General features: G+C 60.5%; 4 protein-coding genes across 19 annotated transcripts; 2 read left to right on the forward strand and 2 right to left on the reverse strand.

Moving 5' to 3' along the window:
• Positions 1-3,110: 3,110 nt before the first annotated feature.
• Rassf7 (Ras association (RalGDS/AF-6) domain family (N-terminal) member 7) lies at positions 3,111-5,643 on the reverse strand. Its single transcript, XM_013502923.1, has 6 exons — positions 5,354-5,643; positions 4,793-4,923; positions 4,005-4,705; positions 3,723-3,851; positions 3,572-3,653; positions 3,111-3,499 (listed from the first exon to the last, which is right to left on the reverse strand). Exons 2-6 carry the CDS (start codon positions 4,914-4,916, stop codon positions 3,471-3,473), a joined length of 1,065 nt encoding a protein of 354 aa, XP_013358377.1. The 5' UTR covers positions 4,917-4,923; positions 5,354-5,643; the 3' UTR covers positions 3,111-3,470.
• Positions 5,644-5,720: 77 nt separating this feature from the next.
• On the forward strand, positions 5,721-11,084 carry Lmntd2 (lamin tail domain containing 2). 16 transcript variants are annotated; one of them, XM_005401856.2, is made up of 16 exons: positions 5,721-5,935; positions 7,225-7,404; positions 7,495-7,647; positions 7,931-8,018; positions 8,092-8,247; positions 8,360-8,425; positions 8,504-8,575; positions 8,658-8,746; positions 9,025-9,293; positions 9,468-9,558; positions 9,650-9,839; positions 9,927-10,046; positions 10,124-10,320; positions 10,403-10,521; positions 10,595-10,647; positions 10,739-10,951. In XM_005401856.2, exons 1-16 carry the CDS (start codon positions 5,739-5,741, stop codon positions 10,877-10,879), a joined length of 2,181 nt encoding a protein of 726 aa, XP_005401913.1. In that variant the 5' UTR covers positions 5,721-5,738; the 3' UTR covers positions 10,880-10,951. The 16 variants fall into 16 exon arrangements, with proteins under 16 accessions (XP_005401913.1, XP_005401904.1, XP_005401903.1 ...); XM_005401847.2 differs by having other exon boundaries at positions 10,403-10,647; positions 10,739-11,084; XM_005401846.2 differs by having other exon boundaries at positions 10,595-11,084.
• Positions 11,085-11,101: 17 nt separating this feature from the next.
• Lrrc56 (leucine rich repeat containing 56) lies at positions 11,102-24,825 on the reverse strand. Its single transcript, XM_013502922.1, has 14 exons — positions 24,625-24,825; positions 24,390-24,503; positions 22,903-23,033; positions 22,388-22,575; positions 21,317-21,404; positions 19,837-19,897; positions 15,150-15,246; positions 14,880-15,080; positions 14,019-14,202; positions 13,347-13,508; positions 13,205-13,269; positions 12,899-13,035; positions 12,589-12,707; positions 11,102-11,671 (listed from the first exon to the last, which is right to left on the reverse strand). Exons 3-14 carry the CDS (start codon positions 22,943-22,945, stop codon positions 11,376-11,378), a joined length of 1,641 nt encoding a protein of 546 aa, XP_013358376.1. The 5' UTR covers positions 22,946-23,033; positions 24,390-24,503; positions 24,625-24,825; the 3' UTR covers positions 11,102-11,375.
• On the forward strand, positions 17,005-23,667 carry LOC106146371. Its single transcript, XM_013502924.1, has 5 exons — positions 17,005-17,616; positions 19,605-19,754; positions 21,919-22,073; positions 22,170-22,273; positions 23,220-23,667. Exons 2-5 carry the CDS (start codon positions 19,617-19,619, stop codon positions 23,543-23,545), a joined length of 723 nt encoding a protein of 240 aa, XP_013358378.1. The 5' UTR covers positions 17,005-17,616; positions 19,605-19,616; the 3' UTR covers positions 23,546-23,667.
• Positions 24,826-25,432: the final 607 nt, after the last annotated feature.

Consider the following 25,432-nt stretch of genomic DNA (forward strand, 5'->3'; position numbering starts at 1 on the left):
GCCCACTGGCTGCGGTGCGGCAGGGCGGGCCCCACTCTGCGCGCCATTGGTGGCCGTCCCGGTCGTTTGCATACGGGGTGGGGCTGCGGGGCCCCGCCAGGGCCCGCCGGGGGCGCGAGGGTGGCCGCGGTTGCAGCTGAAGTTGGTCCGAGAACCCACGATGGCCCCGCGCTGGGGTCACAGGTGACGCGTAGGGGTCCCGGGCGGGCGGGCGGGCGGGGCGCACTTGCGAAGCCGTCCTCCGCCAGGGGCTGCGGGGGGCGGAGGCGGGGGCGGGAGGGCAGGGATGGAGTGGCTCTGACGCCCAAGTTGGAGGGGACAAGGCTGGGGGCGACCCCTTCACCACCCGCCCGCCCGCCGGGCCGCCCCTCCAGGCGCAGGGCAGCCACTGCCCACCGCACACTGCGCTGCTCCCAACCCACTGTGCGTGTGACAGCGGCTGATCTGTCCCTGGGCAGCGCCAGCCCTTGGCCCCTCGGTGGCCCTGGTCTGGCGGGCAGGCGGGTGGCCACACAGAGCAGAGGGTGCCTGCAGGCCCCGGAGGGAGCCATCCCATGGGCCGGCCTGCCGAAGCCGGGGTGGGGGACACTCTGGGATCCTCTGCCCTCCACGTGGGAGGACCGTGGCTGGGCCAGGTACCCTCTTGGAGAGAACTTTCCTATGTGTGCTCCAAGGTGCTAGGTTGTGCCCAGCCCTCAGGACCGCCTCCTCGAGATGACCCAGCCCAGGGAAGCCTGGGGCAAGCACAGGTGTTGTGATCTTCTGTGGGGGGTGGCGGGGGAAGACCTGCCTCCAGAGGGCCACCTCTGGGACTCCCGACAGGAAGACAGCCACCGGTCTATCTCCGTTTCTGCCACTTCTTACAAACAGTCAGGAGAGTGGGCCTGTTGGTCAGGTCCAGGAAAGGCCCCACGCATTAGTCCGCCATGGAAATGTGGACCAGGAGTGTGCCCAGAACCGCTCCTAAGAGGCCGGAACACCTGCAATAGGCCCTGTCCCGTCTGGGCAGGGCAGGTCCCTCTAGAGGGAGAGCAAGCACTCCGGAGGGACCCTGTGCTTTCACCACAGTAGTCACCCATAGCACGTTGTGCAGGTGAGGGGAAGCTGTGTGGCCTTGGGGCTGAGAACCTGCAGAACTATCTTACTCCCTTGGCTCCCCCTCTGGAGCCACTCTGTGGATAACCCTCAGTGAACTGGGGCTCTCCCGTCAGCTGGGCATGAGCAGGAACCATGAGAGCACCATCCACAGCACAGCCTGGCCCCGTTTGGCTGGACTGCCTGGTGGGGAGGATGGCAGTGACTGCCCCACGCCAATACCTGCAGGGCCCCATCACAGCTCACCAGGGAAGGTGACTCGCCTTCCAGGGGACTGTGGGATCTCAGCCTCTCCACACACCACATAGCTCACACTGTTGTCTTCAAAGTAAATTTTAAAACTCATAAGTAAACTTTGCAGCACCTGGAAGTTTTGCTTCATGACCCAAAGCACTCTGGGAACTTTTGCAGGGCATGGGGCTCTTTCTACCTGGAACAACTGTGGAAGTGAAGAGCTCTACCCTGTCCCCAGTAGAGCACAGTGCCAGTGGGAAGCTTTTTCAGAGCCTAACAGCCTGCACAGTGGCTTTAGAACAAACAGGTGTCCCTCAGGAGATAGGCAGGGGTGGGCAGCACAGTGGCACAGCATCTGCCTGGCAAGCACAAGGTCCTGAATTTGATTCCCGGTACAAAAAAAAAAAAAAAAAAAGAGTGTGTGTGATGTGTGCTGGCTTGGGAACATGGGAGCTCAGGTGTGGAGTCCATGGTCTGGGGCTCCTGGTCCCCTCTGATAAGAGTTTCTGGGTGGCACCAGCCATGGCCCCTGCTGGCCTTTGCCCTTAGCTGGGTCAGGACGAGTGCCGAGGTGCATCCAGCCCTCCTGAGTGTGGTCAGGGAGTGTAGTGAGGGGAGCAGACCCCTAGGTCCCAGCCCTCTCACCTAGGGTGGTTCCCAGCTGGTCTTTGCACTTGAGGCTCCATGCCGCTTGTGTCTGTGGTCCACCAGTCTGCAGCCATGGGTGTAGACTGCAGCAGGCTTGTGGGTGGTGCAGAGAGGAGTCAGCAGGGCTTTCTGGCTGTGGACACCAGGTCGGAAGCCTCCTGCTGCCCAGCCTCCAGCATTCTCAACTCCCGGCCTCAGGCAGGAAATATGCAGTTCTGCTTGCTCCACATAGCAGCGGACTCCCAAAGGCCTTGGCCTCTAAGGAGCCCTCCCTGGCACCCATGGGTGGCCTTCTTGCTATTCCCACTCAGGACTTCAATTTTCCCTGCTGCCTCACCCAGGAGAAGTGGCACACACCAGACCCAGCTCAGGAGTCCATCCCAAATATGCCTTTTCCTTGATTCCAGCAAAAGGACCCCATGATCTAGGGCAGCGATGGTGAACCTTTTAGAGCTTTCAATGATAAACAGCCTGCTGTAGCATGCATACCATAGTCCAGGATGACCCCATCCCATCCACCAATACCACCCATGGCTGCTGTACAGGGCCCCAGATTCTGCTTATCACCGAGATCTCCAGCTTCTCAGAGCTGGGAGCATGAAGTCCACCTCAGGATCTGGGCTCTGGGAGAGGCCACGGCCAGTCCAAGGGCCCAGACAGTGGCTGAGCTGGGCTAGGGAATCCACGCTGTGCTGGCTTCAAAGCTGCTGCCTCACAGCAAAGGCTTCATACTAACTCAGGGAAAAGAAAAACAGGCCCTCTTTACACCTTGCCATACTTCCCCCAGGAAGCTATGTTCCTCTGGGGTAAGCTCCTGGATCTGACTGAGAAGACCAGGACTCGCCACCACAAGTTCTCTGGAAGACAGTAAACCTGATGGGCGGGTCTGGCTTGTCCTGGCATCCTGGGTTCCTGCAGCTGGTCAGGTACACACTAAACGAGGGGGAGCCAGGTGGGAGAAGGGTCCAAACAGAAACCCAAGCCAGGGCAGAGCCAGTAAGCAGGGTACTACAAAGGCAGGAGAATAAAGTAGCCTTGGACCCTACTGTGTAGTGGTCCCTGAAATACTCTTCCTACTTGAGTAGCTCAGAGTATTCCCCAGTCGCCCCGACATGAATCTTGCAGCATCAAGACACACTCGAGCCACTATGGGCAGTTTATTGAGGGTCATGGTAAGGGTAGGTGAGGCAGCACACACACCCATAAGCCAAGTTCCCTGTCCATGCACCTCCCATCCCCAGTAGCAATAGTGGCCTCGGGCCTACTGAGTTCTGAGCTATGTTCTCCACTTCTCCAGGGGTTTGTCAGACTTGGTAAGGACTAGGACAAACACCCCACCCCCCACTGAAGCACAAACTCCAGGCACCAGAGGCTTCCCCTCCATGAGAAAGGGATCTGTGATCAGACTCCTGTTGTCCTTGCGGCTTGTCCGACTGCCCTGGCTCGTCTGTCTTCCACGGCACTTCCATGACACCGGTCAGGGGCAGGAGCTGCTACCTCCAGCTCTGCCTCAGGGTAGCAACTGCAGGGAAGACACAGGCTGAGGAGCCTGAGCTTCGGAGGGCCCATGCCATCGGGTGGGGGACAGACCTACCCTCCAGGCTCAGGGTGGGCACTGGGACTGGGCTCTGGGGGGCTCCCTGGAGGGCGTCTTCTCCAGGTGAAGGCAGAAGGTCCTGTGGAGAGCAAATGTCAGCTGGGTGGCAGGACCGCTACCTTCCCACCTTTCCCAGAACTGCTCTGACCTGTGTGCCAGAAGGGGCTCTGTCTGGCTGTGGTGGTGGCGGCATCGCAGCTCCTGTCTGCTGGATAAACTGCTGCAGGTTGCACTGACGCAATTCCCGGTTCAGTTCCTCCAGCTCTTGTGCCTGAGCCTGGGGCACACAGGACCCTCAGGGGGCAAGGCCACTGGCCCTGTGGCCTTCATGCCCTACAAGGCACTCTCCCTCCTCTGATCCTGTGTCGGACCCCAGGTCTCAGCTATCCAGGGTGGTGAGGTGGCATGGGCTGGGGTCCCCTGGGCTCACCTGCAGTGCATGCTCAGCTGCTTCCAGAGCCCGGCTCACCAGGGCCAGGCTGCCCTGCATTTCCACGCTCTGCCGCTCCTGGACAGCTAGGTCTTGGCGTAGGCGCTCAGTGGCAGACAGTGTGGCAGAAGGGGGGCCAGGGGCCTCAGCAGCCAGCAGCAGCTCAGCCTCCAGGGCACGGGCCTGTGCGTCCAGGGCCTGCAACTGGGCAGCATGCTCTGCAGTGGCTGCACTCAGCGCCTGCAGACGTGCCTGCCCCTCTCGTTCCCTGGCTTCTTCCCACCTTAGCTCCTGCTCCCAGAAGGCCTCATGGCCCAGCTCCTCTGCATTCCTCTGTACCCTGAGCTCCATGCCCGGTAGGTCTTCCAAGCAGCCTAGGTTGGGTGCTCCAGGGGCTAGAGGTTCATAAGATGAGGGGCTGGGGGCCAGCCTGGGACACCCCAGTGCTCTGTGGGACTCCCGGCCTAGTGCTGCCCGTGGTTTGGGGGGCAGGCTGGCACGAACTGGGCATCGTTCTGGGGGTGGACAGCTGTCAGAGGAGGGCCTTCCAGCCAGGCTGGGCCCTGTCCGCCTCAGGACAAACTGGACGTCATTGGCGAATTGCCCACAGGTGGCCTGGGCATCTACTGGACACTCTTGTGGCAACAGCTGACGTTCCTTCTCCTTAAGACGCTGCACAAGCACAAAGCGACCTGTCTGGCCTGAGGGAGAATGAAGAGGTCAACTGGAAACGGGGCAGCCTCACCCCAGCCCCACCTGTTGGGCCCATCAGCAACCAGGGGACTTACCTATGGCTTGGGCTAATGCAATGACCACTTCCTGGCAGGTGGTCTGCTCTGAGACCCCACAGACTACCCGCTGAACGCCATCCACCCATACCTTCAGCTCCATGGTGGACAGCCCCAGAACCATCCCGTTCCTGTGAGGAGACAGGCCACAGGTCAGGTTCTGCCTGGCCGTCCCTTCCTACCCCTGCTCAACTGCCCCCACTGGCTCAGTTTCGGCCTCTCAGCGACCGGTCCTGGCCTCCCGGGCCCAGCCCCACCCCGGAGGCCGCGCATTCCTGGGGTGGCCAGGGAACTAGTTTGGCCCTAGCTTCCCCACTTCACCCGCCCCCACACTGGAATGAGGCGAATCATTAACCAGGTCCAGGATTTCCTGTTTGCCCGCCACCTCCTGCGCCACCTGGCTCAGAGGGCACTGCCCCTTCCCGCGGGCGGCCATCCCAAGCGCACAAGGGCGCTCGCACAAACACGACGCCGTCCGCTGCCAAGGGAACGCCTCCACCCGAAAGGGACCTTCTTTGGCCCCAGAGCAGCCGTGTCACGACCCAGACCTGATCTTCATACCTGAACCCCAGGCCTGGCAGCCCCGCTGGCCTGGGCAGCCCCCAGCCCGGCTCGAAGCTCCTCCCGCCTGGGGAGTGCGCTAGCCCCGGAAGTCAGCGCCCGCGCTGAGACCCCCGGCCGCAAGGGACCCCGGGTCCTCGCTCGGCGGCAGGCCGTTGCAGGTGCGCGTAGCCAGCCCGTCCAGCTCCGCGGAAGACTGATCGGCAGGAGCCGGCACCCTGGACAGCCGGTGGGCCTGGCCAGCTCACCTGGCCCGTCTCCGGTCTCCAGCACTGGGCGCTCCGGCCCAGACAACCTGCCGCCCTAGCGCCCGGCGCGCCCCAGCCCTAGCGCCTCATTGGCCCCCGGCCCGCAGGCCCCGCCCTAGAGCGCCCCAATTAGCCCTATGGCGCGGGCCTCCAGCTTCACGACCACGCCCATTGGCTGCCTCCTTCCGCCCCGCCCCATTGGTTTGCCTCTCCGCGGCGCCCAGGTGTGGGCGGGGCCTGTCTCGGGGGCGGGACCCGAGAAGGCCGCGCTCCGCCCCGAAACAGGGCGGAAGAGCGGCTACAGCTGTGGTCCGCGCGCGGCGGGGTGCTACAGGTGTGTGGCCCCACTCCCGGGCCGACTTCCTTTGCAGCCTTCCAGTGTGACCGTCCCGGACCTGGGGAGGGGCGCCGGCCCCTATCCCGCATCCCTGGCCTGCGTCCATGGGGCTGCGGCGCCGAAGTCTCCCTTCCTTCCTGACCCCTCCCCACCCTGCTCCCAGGGGCTAGGCCCCTCTGACCTTGTTCCCGTAGAGCCGCTGGCCGGGGGCACGGGTTTGGGTGACAGTGAGCATCCCGCGGGGAGGCAGAGCGATGAGGACCCACAGAGCTCCTGGGCTGGAGGTAGTGGGCGCTGGAGCCCTGCTGGTGGGGGGGCGCCCCGAGGCTACGGGGACCAAGCTCCAGGCTCTTTGAGAAGCCCTTCTGAACTATGGCGCCCAGGCCCAGGCCTTCGACTGGCCAAGTGGGTTGGAGTCCCTCCCCCACCCCCGTTTTGTCCGGAGGGAGAAACTCAAGCCCACCCGGAGAGCTTGAGGTGGGTGGGGGGCCCTGCCTGCCCAGGCACAGAGGTGGAAGGTGTGAGTGATCGTGACAGGTGGCACAGGCTGGCGTGCTCCACATTGTCATGGGCAGAGGGAATGAATGTCCCCTGGGCTCTGAGGTGGGTCTCTACTGCCCAGGGGCTGTGGAAATGGGCTGGAGAAGTTTGAGTGCCAGCCTCTGAGGTCTCCAGGGTTCAGCACCACTCCTTGTTTTGTTTCTCATCACCAGTTTCAGTTCCCCCAAGTCAGCTCAGGACCCCACTCCCTGCCATCTTGGGACAGCCCCCGCAGCCACTCTGGGCTCCCCACAGGACACTAGTGCCCCAAATACCCACAGATCAAGACGGCTAGGCCAGGGCTACAGGATCCTGTGTGGGGTCTCCCTGGAGTCTGCTGGTAATAAACGGCCCCTCCCCTCCTGGGTGTCTGTAGCCAGGGCAACAGTATAGAACGCTTCCCTCCTCAGGCCTGCTAGGAGGTCAGGCCTCAGGTGAGCTGCAGCGGGTGAGGCCCTGGGTTGTGGGGGGCACAAGTAAGGGTCAGAGACACAGGGCAGCACCTCTGACCCTTGTCTAGGCTGGACAGAGGGCATAAAGAAGACAGCAGAGAAAGTGGGCACGCTGGGGGTCACGTATGGCCGGCAGTCCCAGGTCCTGGCCATCTCCTTGGGCCTTCTCAGAGAAGGACCCCTGTGACCTGGCTGTGCTGCCTAGTCTTCTCTGACAGAGGAGAACCCGATGGCATCTGGGATGCAGGGCAGACTTGGCCCTGCCGCCCCTCCCAGCTCCCCACAAACTTCTAGTATGGCCCCTGAGCCTGGCCAGGCGTCTGAAGAGGAACAGGTGCTCCTGGCCCTAGCAGGAGAAGAGCCAGCAGGCAATGACTCAAGGCCTCCAGCCACCATACCTACAGACACCATGGCTTCCTTGTGCTCCGGAAATACCTGGCCCCCTTCCACAGGGGCGGACCCAAGCAGCACACAGTAAGAAGAGGAGGGTGGGTGGCCAGCCTCCTGAGCTGGGCCATCCAGAGGGCCAGGCCTGATGGTGCAGTGGGTGTGCTGGTTCTGTAGGTTGGGCCCTGAAGCCCTGGACCCCTGTACCTTACGGCTGCTGTGGGAGCAGCGAGAACTGGAGATCCAGGCCCTGCGTTGGGCCGTCCGGCACGGCCAGCATGCCCGGCACCAGTACATCCTGCAGGAGGTGGCAGGACTCCCACCTGAGAGGTCAGCCCAACTCAGCTGCTGGCCTGCTGTGACAAATGAGCCAGCCCTCACCCTGACCTTGGTCTCTAGTTCTAGGCCTCACCTGCCCCAGTGTTTCAACCTAACCCTGAGTTAGCTACCCAGCTAGAAACCAACCCTAACTGGGCATACCGACCCCTGCCCAGACATGCCAGGCCTGATCTGCCCTGGCCTGCTGCACTGCACCCCAGCAGGTGATGGCCGTGGGCCCTTCCTCTACTGCTGACCTAGAGGTGGGCATAACCAAGGTTGCTCCTCCTCCCAGGAGCTCCCACAGTCAGGATGCATTCCTGCAGAACCAGGTCCAAAAGCTGACTCTGGAGCTGAGAGCACAAAAGGAACAAGCCCAACTGGTGAGGGTGTAGGATGGGAGCTGGGCAGGGCCCAAGGGAGGGGACACCCTCACTCCCAGCGACTCCTGCCCAGGAGAGGGAGCGCTTGGAGGCCCAGCTGGCACAGACCACAGACAAGCTGCAGCAGCTGGAGGCTGAGCTGCAGGCCTTCCAGAAGTCCTGCCTCCTGCATCTGGCCCAGTCCTCCTGGGTAGGGCGCATCCTGCGGTCACAGACTGGCAGTGTGGAGGTGAGCCCATGCCCTGGCCAGCTGCCCTCTGCCTCCTCTGCATCTCTCCCCAACCCTCCCTGGACCTCCCTAGGGCAGCCATTGGCCCTCATCTAAGCAGGTGTCTCTTCAGGCTCCTAGGCAGCCCGAGAATCTTCTGGCCTACTGCCCCACCCACCCAACACAAATTGCTGGGAAGGTGAGGAGGGAAGGGTATGGAAGGCAGCAGTGCCTTCCCACCAGCCCCCTGCCCACTGGCCTGTGGGCCCTTCTGTAGGTGATCACTGCAGAGACTCTAATAGAGTCCGGGGACTCCTCTGAGGACAGTCAGGAGCCCACTGCTGGGGAGGTGAGCAAAGTGTCCCCCACACCTGACTGGGCCTGTGGGTCCTGCAGACAAGTAGAGTGTGTACCTATTGCATTCTGGCCAGGGCTTCCGGCTGGAGGATGTGGATTGGAACAGCATTGCTCAGCGGTACCCCAACCTCCTCAGCAGCATCCATTCCAGCTTAGATCGAAAGTAACTGTGCGGGGCAGGAAGCCTGGCGGGGGCGCGGGGAGGGGGCGTGCCTTGGCAGAAGTGGGCCAGGGCTCAGTTCTGTCCTTCAGTGTCCCCAGAGGGGTCACCAAACTCCTCCCTCCTTGGCTCTGACCTGTAGAATGGTGAGGGGAAAGGAAGGGGCTTTTGGGCTGTCAGCCCTGCTAGCAGTGGGATCTGTGTTCTGGGTATGTGGGAGCACAGTTGCCCAGGGCTGGGCCTGGGAGCCAGGGCAGCCAGTGAGCAGAGCATGGCCCCAGGCAGCCCCAGCTGCCCTCAGAGCTGGACTCGCCGGGCTCAGACTCCCCCCGAAAGTTTGTGGAGAGGCAGCACAAGAGCCTGGAGTGGAGCACTCTGCCCTGCGCAGGCACCAGTAGCTCTGGGGGTGCCGACTTGGACTCCAGCAGCTGCCAGCTGTTCCTGCATCCCCGGGTGCAGAGGGTGATAGGGCACCCACCACCAGCAGCAGACACAGCCTCCTGCGAGCAGAGAGCTGTGTTGGCAAAGAGATTCAGCAGAGACTCTGAAGGTGGGCTGTGGGGGCCTCCTCATCTCCCCCTCTCTACCCAGAGCCCTAAATCAGGTCCTTCAGCCCCCAGGGTCCTGCCCCTTCCCTCTCAGCAGCCCTGCTCTGGTCTCCCAGGAGACATCCCAGTTCGATGCTAGGTGGTTGACCCCCTTTCTGAAAGGCTACCCCCGCTAGATATCCAGAGATCTGGTTCCTACCCGTTCGGCCAGACCTCGCCGGAGCCCCTCGCAGACCTCTGCCACCCTGGCACCGGGCACACGGCGAGGTGAGGGGCGGCCCAGCTGGACCCGGGCAGGACGGTGGGCGGGCAGGCGTCCGGGAGCCTGGCGTCTGCACAGCGCCTGTCCCCGCCTCAGCCCGCCCGGCAGCATCCTGCAGATCGTGGCTGTGAGCCGCCGGGAGAAGTTCGTGCGCATCCTCAACCGCTCGTCGCAGGACACCGCAGACCTGGGCGGCTTGGTGTTGCAGCAGAGGGTGCGCGACTGCCCGGTGCGCATGTTCCGTTTCCCGCGAGGCACGGTGCTGGAGCCGCAGCACCACCTCACGGTGCGCCCGCGCGCCCCGCCCCTCCCAGCCCTCCCAACCTTCCCCGCCTCCAGCGCACCGGGCCTCACCCTGCACCCGCCGTTCCAGGTGTGGGGCGAAGGCACTGGCGGCGTCCAGCAGCATCAGCCCTTTTCCTCCGGCCAGGACCCCCTCCAATTTCACTGCGGCCGGGGCTGCGTGACGCTCCTCCTGGACACCGAGGGCCAGGTCAGGATCGTGGCCCCCTGGGGGGCGGCTGCCAGCCCGGCGGGAGTGGGTGGCTGACACACTGCTGTGGCCTGCAGGTCCTCAGTGAGTACCAGGCACCACTCCGTGTGACCTCCGGCTCGAGCGTCTTCGCGGACAACACCGACTGGTCCATTGACCGCTTCCCGCTCCCCGAGGCCGGGGCTGGAGCTGACGCCGGGGAGCCCCAGCGCCGACCTCGGCCCCCGAGCCAGGGCCGGGTGCAGGAGACCAGAGCCGGGCGCCGGAGGCGGGGGTGGGCACCATAAGCCCTTTTCCGGATGCCCTGCCTGGGGGCCCCCGGGATCCCCACTCACACCCGTTCGCCTGCCTGACAGGACGCGGCGCCTCAGGCCACTCCTGAGTCCCCAGAAGCCTGTCCACCCGCGGGAAGAGCCAACGCGGCTCGAGGGAGCCAAGCCCCCGACGATGCCAGACCCCCTGCCTGCCATCCCGGGTGAGCGCGGGTGCCAGGTGCGGGGGCGCGAGGGCCAGGGCGCAGTGAGCCTGACCCCCTCCCCTCCTGGCAGAGACGGCGCGGGACCTGGAGCGCGGCGTGCCCGGGCGGGAGCGCAGGGTCTGCGTGAGTGCGCGCCCCGACCCTAGCCCTGGCTCGCCCCACCCGCCCGCAGTGCCGCGGGCCAGCGCACTCAGGGCTTGGCTGCCCCACGCAGGTGTGTCGGAGGGGCGTGGACCGGGGCTGCCCCATGGTGGCGCTGTCGGTGCAGAGCACGGCGGAGAGCCGGTTCGGCTTCCGCTTCCTCTGCTGCCCGCCCATAACCGCGGATGCGCACCAGTGCCTGCGGCGGGCGTAGACCACCCAGGGATCCGGCTGCATCATTTATTGACCAACGTGGTCCGCAAAGTAAACCGCATTCTGCACCCGAGAGTTGAAATGATTCACCTGGTTGCTGGGGCACCTGCCCCAAGAGGAGGAACAGCACCCTGCCCTTGCGTGGGGAGCCCTACATATCCACCAGGATGGGAGGCCAGGTGGGATTAGCGGCTTGGAACCTGGGCCCCTGGAAAGCCCAGGCCAGCTCCAGCCACCTGGCCCAGGCCTGCCCGGCTGACTATTCCCAGGAAGGCCAGGACCCAGGGGAGGTACCTACCCTGACTCTCATCCACCCAGAGGGATCTTTCCAGGGTCAGGCCCACCTCCCACCCTCCCAGCCCAAGTGCTCTGGGCCTATGGGATCAAGGGCCCTCAGGGGCTCCCAAGATGCCAGGCGTTCCCACTGGGCACTGTCCAGGCAAGCCCAGCAGTGGTGGGCTTTTCACCGAGGGTGGGGATGGACTGGGGTGAAGGGCTCAGGTACCACAGGTAGCAGAGGGCTGGGGGTCTGGCTGCTGGATCCAGGGCTGGCTTTGGTTCCGGATGTCACTGGGCTCAAGGTTGGGACCTGAGGCCCCCTCTAGGGCTTTCAGGGTGGTCACTGGGGCCACCCCCTTGCTCAGGCCAGGCCCCAGGCTGCCCAGGGATCTGAGCCTCCGTCTTCTGACCCGTAGGTCAGCAGAGCCCCGAGGGGAGCTGCTGGCTGAATCAGGTGGCATTGGGTCCTTGGGCGGAGAAGGGACCAGGTGACCACCCAGCGTCCTCGAAGGCTCTGGAAAGCAGAAGAGAGCATATCACAGAGGCCCCGACAGACACAGGGTCTCCAGGTGGAAGGTCCCTTTCCATCATGGTTTTCCAGCCTGGGGGTGGTGGCCAGCTGGGGGGAGTAGTGTCAATGCCAGAGGGGGCTTCAGTGTCTGCTGTAGCCCTCCAGGTGGCAGCAGCCTTGCTCCCCAGGCCTACTCCCTGTACTCCCCAGAGGGGCTGTGGCCCCTGGATCTTGAATGCTGACTGTTGCTTGGGCTGGCCACTTCCAGGGCAGATGGAGGCCTGAAGGCTCAGACCCTGGCTCTGGGTCAATGGGATCCCATCCCTGAGAGCTTGCTTGAAGGCTGAGCGCTCCAGACCCTCTGCTACAATGAGACAGCTGGTCCAGGTCACCCAGGGCCTTGCTGGACCTGGCACCTGGAACAGGAGGCCTTTTCCAGAGTGTCCTTGCCTTGTCATCACTCCAGCCACCCCTCTCCCTGGCCATCTGCCTGCTGTCCACCCACTCCTGCAATCTTCGTCCACAGGTGGGTGCTGGTGGCCACTCATGGTTTTCTTAGCCACATTTGTTGGCTTAGTGTTGGGACTTAGTCCCTATTCTTGTTGCCCTCCCTGCAGCATCTCTCCCTAGGCTTCTCTGCCATACTGGGCCAGGGTCTTTCTGCCTCCCAGCTGTGGCCACCCAGGCCAGTGTCTCTTAAAAGGGCCCTGCTTGGCTTGATCCTAGATCCTTGAGTCAGGCACAGGTCCTTCCTTCTTCTCTTAGTGAACCTAATCATCTCCTGTCTTCTGCCCCAAGAACTGGGCACATCAGCAGGGATGTGGGGTTAGCCCCCTACCACCAGAGGAGCACTGGATGTCACAGCCCTTCTGAGTTGGGAGATGGGCTTGGGGCTCCTGTCTCCAGGTGGGGGGATGTACCTGAGGTCAGGCCTGGGGAACCCAGGGAAGGCCTAGGCCCAGCCTGGTCCTCTTGCTGTTCAGGAAGTTTCCAAGGATCCTGGGGGGTTGCAGCCCCTTCCTGCTGGGACCCCAGTGGCCTGCGGGAGAAGGGGCAGCTAAGGCCCAGCCTTACACACTGACATTGGCCTTTTCCACCAGCCTGGGGTCCCACCACCAGCTCCTCTGGTCCCCCTGAGACAGGTGGCCCCTCAGCCAAGGCTCCCCCAGCCCCAAGCCCCCCAAGCCAGATGGGACACACTGTAGCAGGGCTCAAGAGGAGGGCACCCACCGCAGGCCAAGCTCTCTCCAGGCTGGAAGCCCAGCCACCACCAGATCACGGCTGTCTGTGGAATCAGGCCTGAGGGCAGGGGGGGCGGCAGCCAGACCTGGTCTAGGGGGTGCCAGCTGCTCCAGAGGCGCCCAGGCCTGGGGAGGAAGAGGACTGAGGTGGTGACCTTGGCTGGAATGGCTGTAGAACAGGGCACTGCCACACCAGTGCCCCCAGATGCTGGTTCCCCTGCAGAGGAAAGGCCTGGGTGCCAGTCCTTCCTCTACGCTAGAGTCCTGGCCCACTTAGGGATAGGGGCAAACATACCTGGCACTGGTACCTGCGCTCCCGCAGGCCTTTGGTGGGGTTTCCACAGAGGACCTGAGCAGCGCCTGAGGAACAGCATGTGGCTGAGCCTGGCCTGGGGTTGGGCCTGCAGAGTCAGTCAGGCATGGGGTGGGTCATTTACCATGGGTGAGGTTGCTGGCGTGGTCTTCAGGGGCCGGGTCCTCAGAGAGCAAGCCTTCAGGCCGGGGTCCTCCAGGGCCCAGCAGGGACAAGATCCAGGGCAGGGCCTCAGGCATGGTCAGCGCTGGATCATGTTTCTGCAGGGTGGCTCCATGAGTGTGGTCTGGCCAGGGTTAAAACCAGAGATCAGGCCAGCCCCAGATTTGTCCCAAGAGCATAACCTTGCCACCAAGAAGCAGTGTGGCTCAAAGCTGGCCTCTAGCCAGGTGTGGTGTTGTACACCTATAATCTCAGCACTCAGGAGGCTGAGGCCGGAGGATTGCTGTGAGTTTGAGGCCAGACTGGGCTACATAATGAACTTAAGGCCAGCTTGAACTAAAAAATAAATAAATAAATAATAAATAAATAAAAAGGCTGGCTTCTAACAGCCTTTTCCCTTCCAGAGAGATCCTCAGCCCAGATCCTCCTCTCTCTGCAGACCAAAGGGGGAAGCCTAGGTGCTGCTCACAGGGTCAGCATCCCGGCCAGGGGCAGGGTATGAGGGGCAGCCACGCTCCCTGGAGAGGCCTGGGGGCTGGGGTTGGGGCTCTCCCTCCTAGGGGCCAGGGCCACGTCTCTTCCAGGGTGGGGTGCTGGGACAGTGGCCAGGTTTCCAGGTGGGTGTCTGCCCTACCCAGTGGGGGAAGGGTACTGTCCAGCATGCTGCCTTCCTTGATGGCCTCTTTCACCATGAGCCAGTCCTGGCTCAGCTCCTGGGGCACAGGCAGGTCCATGCATGTGGTGGGCACCTCATCCAGGATGCGCAGCTGGGGGATGAGTTTCTTCACTTCTGCTCTGTAGTTGTAGCTCCGAGGGGCCTGCAGTGAAGAGGGAGAGGCAGTGGGCCTGGTCCCCTAGGCTTGGTCCCCTGGGCCTGCTGGGTCCTGGTCTTCCTCACTCAGCCCTGCCCCGGCCCATGGGACAAGTGGCCTCTCCGGTCTCTGGCCCTGGCCTGGATTCAGGGATGCCCTCTGGCCAGTGGGACTGCCCTGAGTTCAGGGTCAGGCCCAGCAGTGTGGCCCCTCTGCCTTGGGTGGGTGCTGAACCTGGCACAGGTGTCCCCAGGTGTGAGTACAGGCCACACCTGGCCATGTGGGGCAGGGGCCCATATTCTGCAGGGTGCCTGGGTGACAGCCCCAAGCAGGGTACACACAGGCTGATGTGTGAGTGCATCCCAGCCAGCACACAGGCCTGCACGGGCCAACGTGGCCCTGGGCGGGACTGTGTGGCTGTGCGGATGCACACACATGCGTGTATGTGCTTAGACCATGTGTGTGCTTCTGTGGAGACTCAGCTAGGCAGGCACGGTTTTCAGTGCCGGGCCTCCCGGGGAACAGCATGGGATAAAGGCGACATGTGCACCTGTGTCTGTGGGGCTTATCAGGCTGGTTGCGGTGGACACACTGGCAATGGGCCTCCAGGTTGAGCTCACAGTGGGTGCACCTGGGGTCGGGTGCCCCCCAGCACATGCTGCTTGGGTGCCCAGCTCCCACACCTTGTTGGCTGGGCCAGCGGCTGGCTGCAGGCACACCATGTTGCCCTCCAGGGTGAGTGTGGCCAACCGTGGGCACAGCTGCAGGTAGCGCACCTGCCCCAGGTCCTCCAGGCTGTTGCCTTCAAGGTCCAGCACCTCCAGCTGGTCGAGCAGGCACAGTGGACTCAGGTCAGAGATGTCATTGTAGGAGACATAGAGCTCCTGGGGACAGAGGGGTCTCAGTGGCTGCCTGGCCACCCTTGTGCCCTGCCCCAGGGGCTGCAGACCCACCTTCAGCACCGGGAAGGAGCCAATGCCGTCCAGGTCAGCGAGACCACAGCGAGCTAGCCACAGCACCTGCAGGTGGCCAAGAGAGGTGCCCAGGTCTCTGTGGAAGGGGCAGCAGGTTAGTGCCGCCCTGGGGCAGGGCTCACTGTGTCTGACTGCCTCCAGGTGTGAGAAGGGGACCCAGTCCCTCCCTGCTGCAGCCTCCTAGTCTGGCTGCTGATAGAGGATCCCCAATCCTCCAATGCTGGGCGGCTTTGGGCTGGTCCTAGCCCCACAGAGCTGCCTTTACCCTGGGTAACCTGGTCCAGCCCAACCTACTGTCTACCACCATGCTTCCCTGCCTGGCTCCTGCTGCAGCTGCAGGACACCCCTGTACCCCACAGCTGGCTTCCTCACAGCCGGCACTTAGTGCTTAGGCGCCTATGAATTCCTCCGCGCTGTTTGCCTCCAGCTCACAACCCGCTTTGCTTATTTCTCAGCCACTCATCCACCTCTGCCTGGCAGGGTCCTGCTGCTGCTCCTGGCAGGGGTTTGTGTCCAGGGATCCCTCCAGGTGGCTCATGGGAACTCTTCTATCTCTAGCTTCTCACAGATGTCTGTAGCCTCTGCTCATGTGGCTGTCTGTGGGGCTTTTGCCATCTCCCTACTAGGCACTGCTCCCCTGACTTCTGGCTTCAAGTGTGTGAGTGGAGAAGTCTGAGGAAAGTGTTGCTTTTTTATCCTTAAAAGCCAACTTGGGCTGGGCGCAGCTACTCGCCTGTTATGCCATCTATTCAGGAGGCTGGGGCAGGAAGAGCAAAAGTCTGAGGTCAGCCTGGGAAAGTTAGTGAAACTTTCCCTCAGAATAAAGGAAAAAGGGCTGGGATGTAGCTCAGTGGTAGAGTGCTTCCCTAGCACATACGAAGACCTGGGTCCAGTCCCTAGTACTGAAAAGAAAAAACCCAGCTTGACCTCTTTTCCTGGCTGCTCACATTTTTGTTCTGACCTGGAAGTCAGGACCTTCATCAGGATGGGCTGGGCGGGTGCTAGGGCTCAGTGCTGCCTGTTTGCAGATGTAAGGCTTCTTTTTCTTCTGACATGCCTCCTTTAGTCTGTTCTATTATTTTAGTGGTTCTCCTCAACTCCGCTCGTGGTCTTGTCTGTCCGTCCCTCCTTCCTGTCTTCTGAGGCTGCCCTTACACTCCTGCAGCACTGCCTTCAGAGCTGTCCTTGTCCCCATCATGGCGTGCTCTGCAGTCCATTCCTTTCCAGAGCTCACCCTGTGGCCCACAGCAGGTGCGGATGGGCCCTGACACAAGGAAGTCCTGCAGCCTCCAAATCTATGGGGGTGCACAGGCCCAGCCAGGTGGGGACCCTCTTGTCACAGGGGTGTAAATATCAGGGCATGGCCTGTAGATGCTCCAGGCCTCAGAACAGAGGGGAGATTAACAGGAAGATTACAAAATTCTTAGACAAAAAGCTAGTGACAAAAAACAAAATATACCGCATGGAATTGGACCTGAAGCTACACATGAAGAGAAATCGAGGTTTTAAATGGATTTATCAAACTCTGTGTTAGGGCTGTGTCTAGATGTCCTCCCCAAAGCCTCATGTGGTTATAGGTGGGGCTTCTCAGAGGTGGCTGGATCTACAGTGTGTGACACTGGGATTGATTCATGATGCAGTGCTAGGATCAGGGTGTGAGTGCTACCCACCCGAAGTAGCCTGGATAAGATACAAGGCACAAGAAGAGGCTTGTTGATAGTCAGTTGCTGCTTTTGCTGTCTTCTACCCACCATAGACTGTTTCTCCTCTGCGATGCCCCCTGCCCTGGAGGCAGCCAACTATGAACTGAACCCTCTAAAAACTGTGAGCTAAATAAACCTTTCCCCCTTTAACTTTGGGTGTTGGAGATTTTGCCTCAGCAATGAGAAAAGTAACTAAGATGCTCTAGAAGGGTTAGAACAACTGAGCCAAGCATTTAGCTCAAGGAGCCAGAAAAAGAACAAATGCAACAGGAAGACCAAGAAAGAGGGGTGACGAAGAGGAGGAAGAAGTGGTGGCTGAGGAGAAGCCTACCAGATCCCAGGATTGCCTCTCCTGGTAGACAGCGCTCTGCAGGGCATCAGGGACTTGTGGAGAGACGAACGATGCCAAGACACACATGGAATTTAAAAAGAGCAATAACAGTGGGCACAGCAGCAGTGTACCTTAACAGAAGACCACTCAGCGTAAAGTACCCACTGACAGTTTTGGAACCAGCCAAAGTTAGCACTGACAAAAATAGAAAACTTGACTGATAGTTGTCCAGAAATCTCCAGATTGGAACCACTCTTTAAGAAATGTTCTGCTAGCGTGGTGGTAATGGTCACCTATAATCCCAACTACTCAGGAGGCTGAGGCAGGAGGATCTACACACGGAAGGAAGCTTTGCAGTGGGTGGGCTAGAGGCCTGCAGAGTCAAGAGAGGCCACAGGTGGATGGAAGAAAGGTAAGGTTCTCTGTGGCTGAGGTGGGGGGCATCTTTCCCATGACCTGCAAAGCACTGGTTGGAACTGATCCAGGGGAGCAAAGACAAACAAAGGGTTTGGGTGAAAGTGCCCAGGCCATGGGTGCCAAGTGTAAAGTACACCTAGGCTGGTCAAAGACATCCTGGAAACCAACAGGAAGAGGACAGAAGCCACCTGGACAGTTAGCACAGGGAAGGGGAGGAAAGCAAGGCCTGTGTAGGGTGCACGAAGCTGTCCATTCAGCCACTTCCAGTTTCAGAGGTGGTGGAGAGTGTCTCTCACACGCTGGTCCTGGCTAGGGACACATGCTGAGCCTCTCCGACAGGGACCTGCAAGGCTCGGGGACTCTCTGGCCACTCAGCGATGATGGCCCACACACCTGTGCAGAACATTGGTCTTCATGTCGTACTGTTTCCAAATGAATCCTTTCAGCTTCTGAGGAACAGACAGCCATGATGCAAACATTCTTCCCAGCCCTCAAAGTTCTGCCTGAGACTTTAATATACCCAAGATTTTGGGGTCAGCCAGGTTATAATAGCAGTTTTCCTCAAGGTGTGATGGTGCCCACCTGTAATCCCAGCACTCTGATGTTTATGAGAATGTCCCATTTAATTAGTTTTCTTTTACAAATTTTCAACCAGGTGTGGCAGAGCACGTCTGTAATCCCAGCACTTAGGAGGCTGAAGCAGGAGGATCTTTGCGAGTTCAAGACCAGCCTGGGCTACAAAGTGAGCTCAAGGCCAGCCTCAACTGCATAGCGAGACCCTGTCTCAAAAAGACAAAAAAAATAATTTTTTTTTCAACCCTGGAGGTTGGTAAACACCATTTGGCTGAGTTCCTGGGTAACCAGAAGCACATGACGATTCACTGCATTTTAGATGCTGCTACCAAAAACCTGCACATCTTTTCATAACGGTTACAACCTAGTCATTTCCCTTGGAATTATTTTGTTCTGTTACAAACTGTACTTAATATTTCTTGGTTTTATACAACCTTCCTATTTCCTTATGTGGTTTTCATTCTTCTCGTCCACCTCTCCTCGCCTGCCATTCTAGTCTGTCTCTGGCTGGCTTCACTTCCATTCCCAGATCTGCACATGTATTGTTGAATTCTGCCTGTTTGATAAACAGCAGTATAAAGAAGAAACATTGAGACAATATTTAAAGTGAACTTGCTTAGTAAATGCCTTTATTACCTCACCGGGAAAGAACAGTACAGACACTGGGAGCCCAATTAAGACAGCTGAGAATTCTAGAAATTAGAGTAGAATTTCCTGCCTTGTGCAGCTGGCCTCAGGCTATATAAGACCAGTAGTTTTTGTTTGTTTTTGCTGGGGATCGAACCCAAGGCCTTTGCATTTTGTTTATTTTTTATTTTGAGACAGGGTCTTGCTAAGTCGCTAAGTTGCCCAGACTGAGCTGAAATTTGCAATCCTCCTGCCTCAGCCTCCTGGGTGCTGAGTCACAGGTGTGCCTTCTGCATCCAGCTAAACCAGCAGCATTTTCACAAGATCCTCTTTTCTCCACTCTCCTAGAATTAAGTCTGATATTCTGCAGCTTTGTTCTGTGCAGTCCAGGAGCTAAGAATGATGAAGCTGTCTAGTTTTGAAGGTTTTCTTTTCAGTCACTTAGTAAGAAGCCCTGATGTGAGAATGTGGAGCTTTTGCAGCCGGCAAGGCCCTGTTTCAGGAGACACAGATTCTGTGCATCTTGTGTCACCTTGGAGGTTGAGGCCGCCTGCTCCTCTTGCTAGGGCCGCCAGCCACCCTAGCTTGCCATCCTTATGATGCAGCTGACACTCTGGGACCTCAGGAACCCCGATACCTCCTTGGCTGTTTTTGCAGTGTCTGCCAAAAGCCCCTCACTAGTGGGGGCTCTGCCTGAGGTCTGTGAGCACCTTTTAGGCCACTTGGCCTCAGGAAGTAGTGGGACTACCCTGGCCCTGACCCCATCTCTGGGTCTGCATGTAGGTGACTCTCACTATGGGGTGTCAGCCTGGAGGCAGATTGGAGGATGCTGGGGCTCAAGCCCCCAGGAAGGAACCTGTCCCTGGAGAGACCCCCACCTGCAGCAAAGGTCTCAGATGCCTCTCCACTGCCACCTACCTCCTGGTACCGAAGGTGAGGCTAGACTCCTGCCAGGATGGGCAGGGGGCCCCTAGACCCCACCCCAGGGCAGGACCCCATGCCAGGCTGCACTCACCTGAGGGAGCCCAGACGACTGCCGGTCAACTTCAGCTGGCTCAGGTTCGGCAGGTGCACCCCTGAGGCACAGGAGGAGGGGTTGGCTAGGCCCTGGGACACCCACTTCCCTGCCTCTTCCTCTGGGCAGAAGCCCCTCTCCATGTCATCCAGGGACTGGCAGGCACCAGAGGGGCCACTCCTGGGGCCCTAAGCATCACTGAGGGCTTCCTCCCTCCCACACCCTGCCAGATGGAGAAGGTGCACTGTTCAGGCAAGTGGCACTGGGCCACCCCTGCAAGACCACAGGGCCACCTGAGTGATCTCCAGGACCCAGCTTAGGGAACAGAGCCAGGCTAATGAGGGTGGAGTTGGCCTGAATGGCCCCCTGCCTGCCCACAGGTGCCCAGGCACCCCTGCCATGGTCTGCAGTCTGTGCCAACATGCAGCAATGGGACGGATTGTGGGGGTGCGCGGCCCCAGTCCTGGTAGGACCAGGCAGCATGGAGAGAAGGGTACAAGGTGGGCCGTGGGTCTGGTGGGCAGGGTGAGGGAGCATGCAGGGGACTGTGTGAACCATCAAGAACTTGAGGATCCGTTGCAAAACAGAAAACAAGACCAATCACATTCGGACACGTTTAACCCCACAGGTAATCAGAGAAACGCAAACAGAGCCCACAACAATCCAGGACAGCTAGACTCTTTCCTGTTAGGATGGCTGGTGTTATCTGAATAACATCTGTGGCATAAGAGCCAAGTATCAGTGTCACTTCCTAACCAAGGTCATGGTACTATGTGTATGTAAGAGGATGTCCCTGGCTTATAAGAAGCATGCCAAAGCCGGGCATGGTGGCACACACCTGTAATCCCAGCACTCAGGAGTCTGAGGCAGGAGGATCGCCATGAGTCTGAGGGCAGCCTGGACTGCAGAGCAAGACTCTGATCCTGAGAAATGAAGGAAGGAAGGAAAGAAGGAAGGAAGGAAGGAAAGAAGGAAGAAATACAGACAGACAGACAGACGAGAAAGGAAAAAGCATGCCTAGTACTGATGGGGATCACATTGGAGACTCTCAAAAAGATTAGAAAAATTAGCTGCCTGCTTATGTGTGTGCGTGCGTGTGTGTGTGTGTGTGTGTGTGTGTGTGTGTGTGTGTGTATGCATATGTGCATCCATACAAGATGGGGAGAAAGATAAAGCCTATGCAAGCAGCACTTGTGGATAGAGTGGTCTCTGGGAAGGGTTTATGGGGGTTCTTTGCACCGATCCTGCAATGCCTGGGTAAATTTGAAGTTGTTTCAAGATAAACCTTGGGGTCCTCTGACTCCACCTTACTGGACACTGTTTCAACCTTTGCTACTCTGATGTGGGTGTGCCCTCTGGAGGGCAGCTTAGAAACATGGACCATGTGCTCATCCTCTGGCTATTCCCAGCAGGCACAATCTCAGTTCTGGGTTGAGCCTGTGGAAAGGAATCTGGGGCAGGGCAGCCAGGAAGCTCTCACCAAAGTTCCCCAGGCTGTGCTCGCGGGTGTCCACACACATCTCCAGCACCTGCACGCTCCGGAGGTCATCCACCTGGGCCAGGGCCTGCTACAGAGATCAGTGGGTGTCACTCTCTAGCCCTGGCTTCTCCCGTGCCCCTGGCTGTGGGACTCGCAGGTGGCTCTGGGGTGGGGGACAGTATTCTCTGCATCTCCTGCTTTATCTGTGTGGGCCTTGGCCCACAGCTGGTAGTACGCAAAGGGATACTATCTGAGCAGAGGCTGGAACTGCTGGGTGGGTGTTGCTGCCAGAGAAGGGACTGTCCTTGGGCTGCTGGCCTCCAGATGAGGCCTTTGCCTGAAGGCCACAGCCTACCCCAGACCTGTGCACCACAAGCACACATGCATCTGTCAGCCTCAGGGGTGCTCCTGCTCTCAGCTGTCCCAGGCCTCCTGGTTGATGCTCTCCCTGCGTGTGTGAAATGCAAGTGTGACCTCCCAGATGCTGGACCCCCTGCCCAGGGTCAGTGGGCACCTTGGAAGGGGTGTGATGGGCCAGGTGGATCATTCAGAGGGAGGACCCAGGTGGTTCCTGTACCCACAGGGTCCTTTCTTCTCCCCAGGTGGCCCACGATGGGCGGCAGGCTATGGGTACGGGAAGCTGCTGCTTCTGTGGTGTGGCTGGGAGATCTTCTGGGCCTCAGGCCAGGGTGAACTCTGAGGTCCCAAAGCAGATTTGCGGAAACCTCTGCCTATGTCAGATGCAGTCAAGCCTCAGGTAAGGCCCCTGGTTGCCCACTCCCTCCCTACGTGGAGCCCCTGCCCCTCAGTACCCTGTAGTCTGGGTATGCACTGCCCCTGCCTCTGCTTCCAGGACAGTGGCCTTGGCAATACTTTGGGACCCAGCCCGACTCAGCCCTGTCTGTGACCATGCTTGGAGATATTTGCATCACCTGGTTGCTGGTGCTTTGGGGCCTGGTAAGAGCCTCAAAGGGGAGGTGGAGGGCACCCAATTGTGCGGCTGTGCTGAGGGCAGCTTCAGATCTGCAAAAAGGTCCTGGGAAGTCTCCCTATGCAGGCTCTCACACTTACCAGGTGGGCAGGGGAGAGGGGCTCTTCCACCCGCCGCTCCCTGTGGCTATCCTGGGGCCTGTCCAGGCCCTTGCTCTGCGGGCAGGGATTGTGCCGGCCCTGCCAGCTCAGCTCCCGCACCTGGACACTGGCTGAGTGTGGCCGAGGCCCTGGGCGTCCATCCCTGGCTGGCTCCATCCACGCACAACCTGCCGGGAGGGCGGAGGGCAGGCCCTGCCTGCTGCTGCTGCTGCTGACCTCTGGAGGGCCCCAGCTGCCTGAACCTCCCAGTGCCTCCCGCCTCCCGTTTCTGCTTCCTTCCCTTCAGTGCAATACGATGAGTGCCAGCTCCCCACTCCCCAATGGGGCCCAAAGGCTGTGAGCCTGGGTGTGCTAGACCAGCTGCCCATGATAATCAGCAGCCGCTGACAGGCACCCAGGCTGGGGCTCTTCTCCACGAGATGCACTGTATGCCTGTGCCCGGGACCAGGGTCTTGGGCACCCCCCACCCACTCCTGTGTTGGTGAAGTCCTCACCCACAGTCAGCTGCCTTCCACTGTGGGTCAAACATCCGGGCATGGGGGCAGCATGTGTCCACAGGTGACCTCTGGGAGACAGGGATTGAGTTAGGCTTCCGGTCAGGTCACTGTGCCCAGGGGCACCAGCACTGAAAAGTGAGCAGGTACAGAGGAGAGGTGGGGTGGGGCCTGGCCCTGAGCTCCCTGTGATGACTGAGCTGAGGGATTTGCCAGCCGAGGAGGAAGAAGACAGTCAGGGGGTGACCCAGAGGCCCCCCTGGGTGCAAATGAGGACCTGGTCCTCACCCAGACCCCATTCCCTCTCTTCCTGAAAGGGCTGCAGTGCGGCTCTGGATGTCTCCCGTCCACCAACACCTCCTGCACGCTGTCCCCCCTGTGCCCAGCCTCCAGGAGTGGCCTCACACGCCCCTGCTCACCTGCTCCAGGCTCCTCAACACAGGGGCCCGTGCCCAGCCCTAGACCAACACAGGGTCTTGGCCAGGCCAGAGCTCAGCCCCGGAGGCTCAGCATTTCCTCTCCCTCTGCCCCGAAGGCTCAGCATTTCCTCTCCCTCTGCCCCGAAGGCTCAGCATCTCCCCTTCCTTTGGCTGACCTCTTACTCCTCCATCCCTACACACCCTTCCCAGATCTATTTCTGTGATCGGGCTGGCCCTGTGTTACAGGGCAGGGAATGAGGAAGGCAGGGAAATATGCCTGCGAAGGAATAGGTGAATGTGGTGGGCCACCTGTTTCATTTATTAAAATGATTCATGCTCTCCCTCAGGTCTGCAGCCCCAGGGTCAAAGATGTGGTCCGCAGGGCTGTGGCAGAGCAGTGGGAGGCACAAGGTGTCCAGGCTCTGGGCCTCAGGGGCCCAGCCTACAAAATGAGCAACAAGTCAAAGCCCACGGAAGTCTCAGGGACTTTCCGCCAGCACCTCCGCCACTGCCTGCTTTCCCCCACTGGAGCAAGCCCTGCCAGGCAGGAGGACACTCCACTGCGGCCCCGGGGCCCCCATCCTTGGAGGTCTGTGCCCAAGGGCAGCTGGTCAGGTGCTGCCACAGCTAGGCCTGCGGGTCTGGGCGCTACAACCTTGGTATCCAAGGTCAGTGATGGTGGCTGCAGGCTCAAAGCCCCCATCAGCTCCAAACCAGACCCCAAACTCCTGCTCTGGCTGGAGTCTGCCATAGCCCCACGTATGCTGTTGCTCTGAAAGCCTCCAACCCCCCAAGTTGGAACCCGGGGGCCTCTCAGTCTCCACACCCCAGGGTGGGATCAGCCTCTGGCTCATCAGCTTCCTTCCTTCTCCGCTGACGGCGGGGCTTGGAGCCCCCGTTGGTCCCTGCCTCTGTGACCTCCAGGGTAGGTCTTGAGGTTCTTCTGGTCCTGACGGGGGTCTCCTCCAAGCAGGGCCAAGGGAGGTGAGCAGCTTAGCCAGGCCCCACCTTTGACAACTGGGCGGTGGCTGGGCACTGCGACGTGGCCAGTCTACGTCCGACTCTCACCTGCAGGCTGGGCTCGAGTGCCCCAGCCCTGGGCCCCTCTGCTGAGGGTGCTCTCTCCACTCCGGGCTGTTCTTCCGGCCGCGGGTCCGGGCGCCAGGGCAACGGGGGCGGGACCTTATTTGAATACCCAAACATTCTCAAGCAGAGGGCACCCGGGCTCCGGGTCTGAGCCCCGCCCCCTAGCAACGGTTGCCGGGGCACGCGTCCCGGGAGTGGCGCTGCGATCCCAACGCACCTTCTAGGAGGGCGGGTTGCTCCGCGGCTGCCTGCGGCACAAACTCTGAGCCGAGGACCCCTGGACGCCCAGCGGGCTCTCGGTATCCGCCTCCTGGCCGCGTCTACGCGAGCCGGGCTCAGATTCGGGACCGCACGCGGACGGGCGCTGCAGTCCCGCCGAGGCCTCCCGGTTACACTTCTCGGTTTTCTAAAAGGATGTACTTGAAAAAAAAAAATAAAAGGATGTACTGGGACATTTTTTTAAATTTCAAAAAAATGCTAAAAACTCTATAGAGGGAGCATCTGTGCTTGGGCGCGGGGCAGACTTCACTTTGCTCCCCGTGGAGATTTTTGGGCTGGACTTGCGGGGTGCACTGGGAATTGCAGCAGGAATGGAACCTGGGGTGTTCTGCCCAAGCTGGGCTTCGGACACCCCTGAAAACCAAGGGGCGTCCGCGGTGTTGGCTGTCCCGCCACACTGAGCTTCCCGCCCTCTGTGCTCTTGGGCTTCCGGGGCGCTGGCGCGGCTGGCTGCTCCCAAGCGTGTCCCGCGACCCAGGCGAGGCCCACCCGTTCCCTGAGGAAGCCTGGGTCCCTCCGCATCCCGGAACTTGGGTCCACCCTTAGCGCCACGCCAGGAAGCAGCGCCTGACTGACGTGCCGCTCGGCCAACCGCAGTAGGGCGTGGCCGGACGGCCCGGGGGCGGGGCTCGTCAAAGCGCCGCCAATGGTAGGTCGTGCCGGGCTGACGGACAGGCTCGGGCGGACCTGGGCGGGGCGAGCACGGGGCCGACCGAGTCCCCGCCGCCCGCGCCCCGAGCCCGCAT

Source organism: Chinchilla lanigera, unplaced genomic scaffold (genome assembly GCF_000276665.1).
Source record: "Chinchilla lanigera isolate Chin_1 unplaced genomic scaffold, ChiLan1.0 scaffold00075, whole genome shotgun sequence".
Taxonomy (NCBI): Eukaryota; Metazoa; Chordata; class Mammalia; order Rodentia; family Chinchillidae; genus Chinchilla; species Chinchilla lanigera.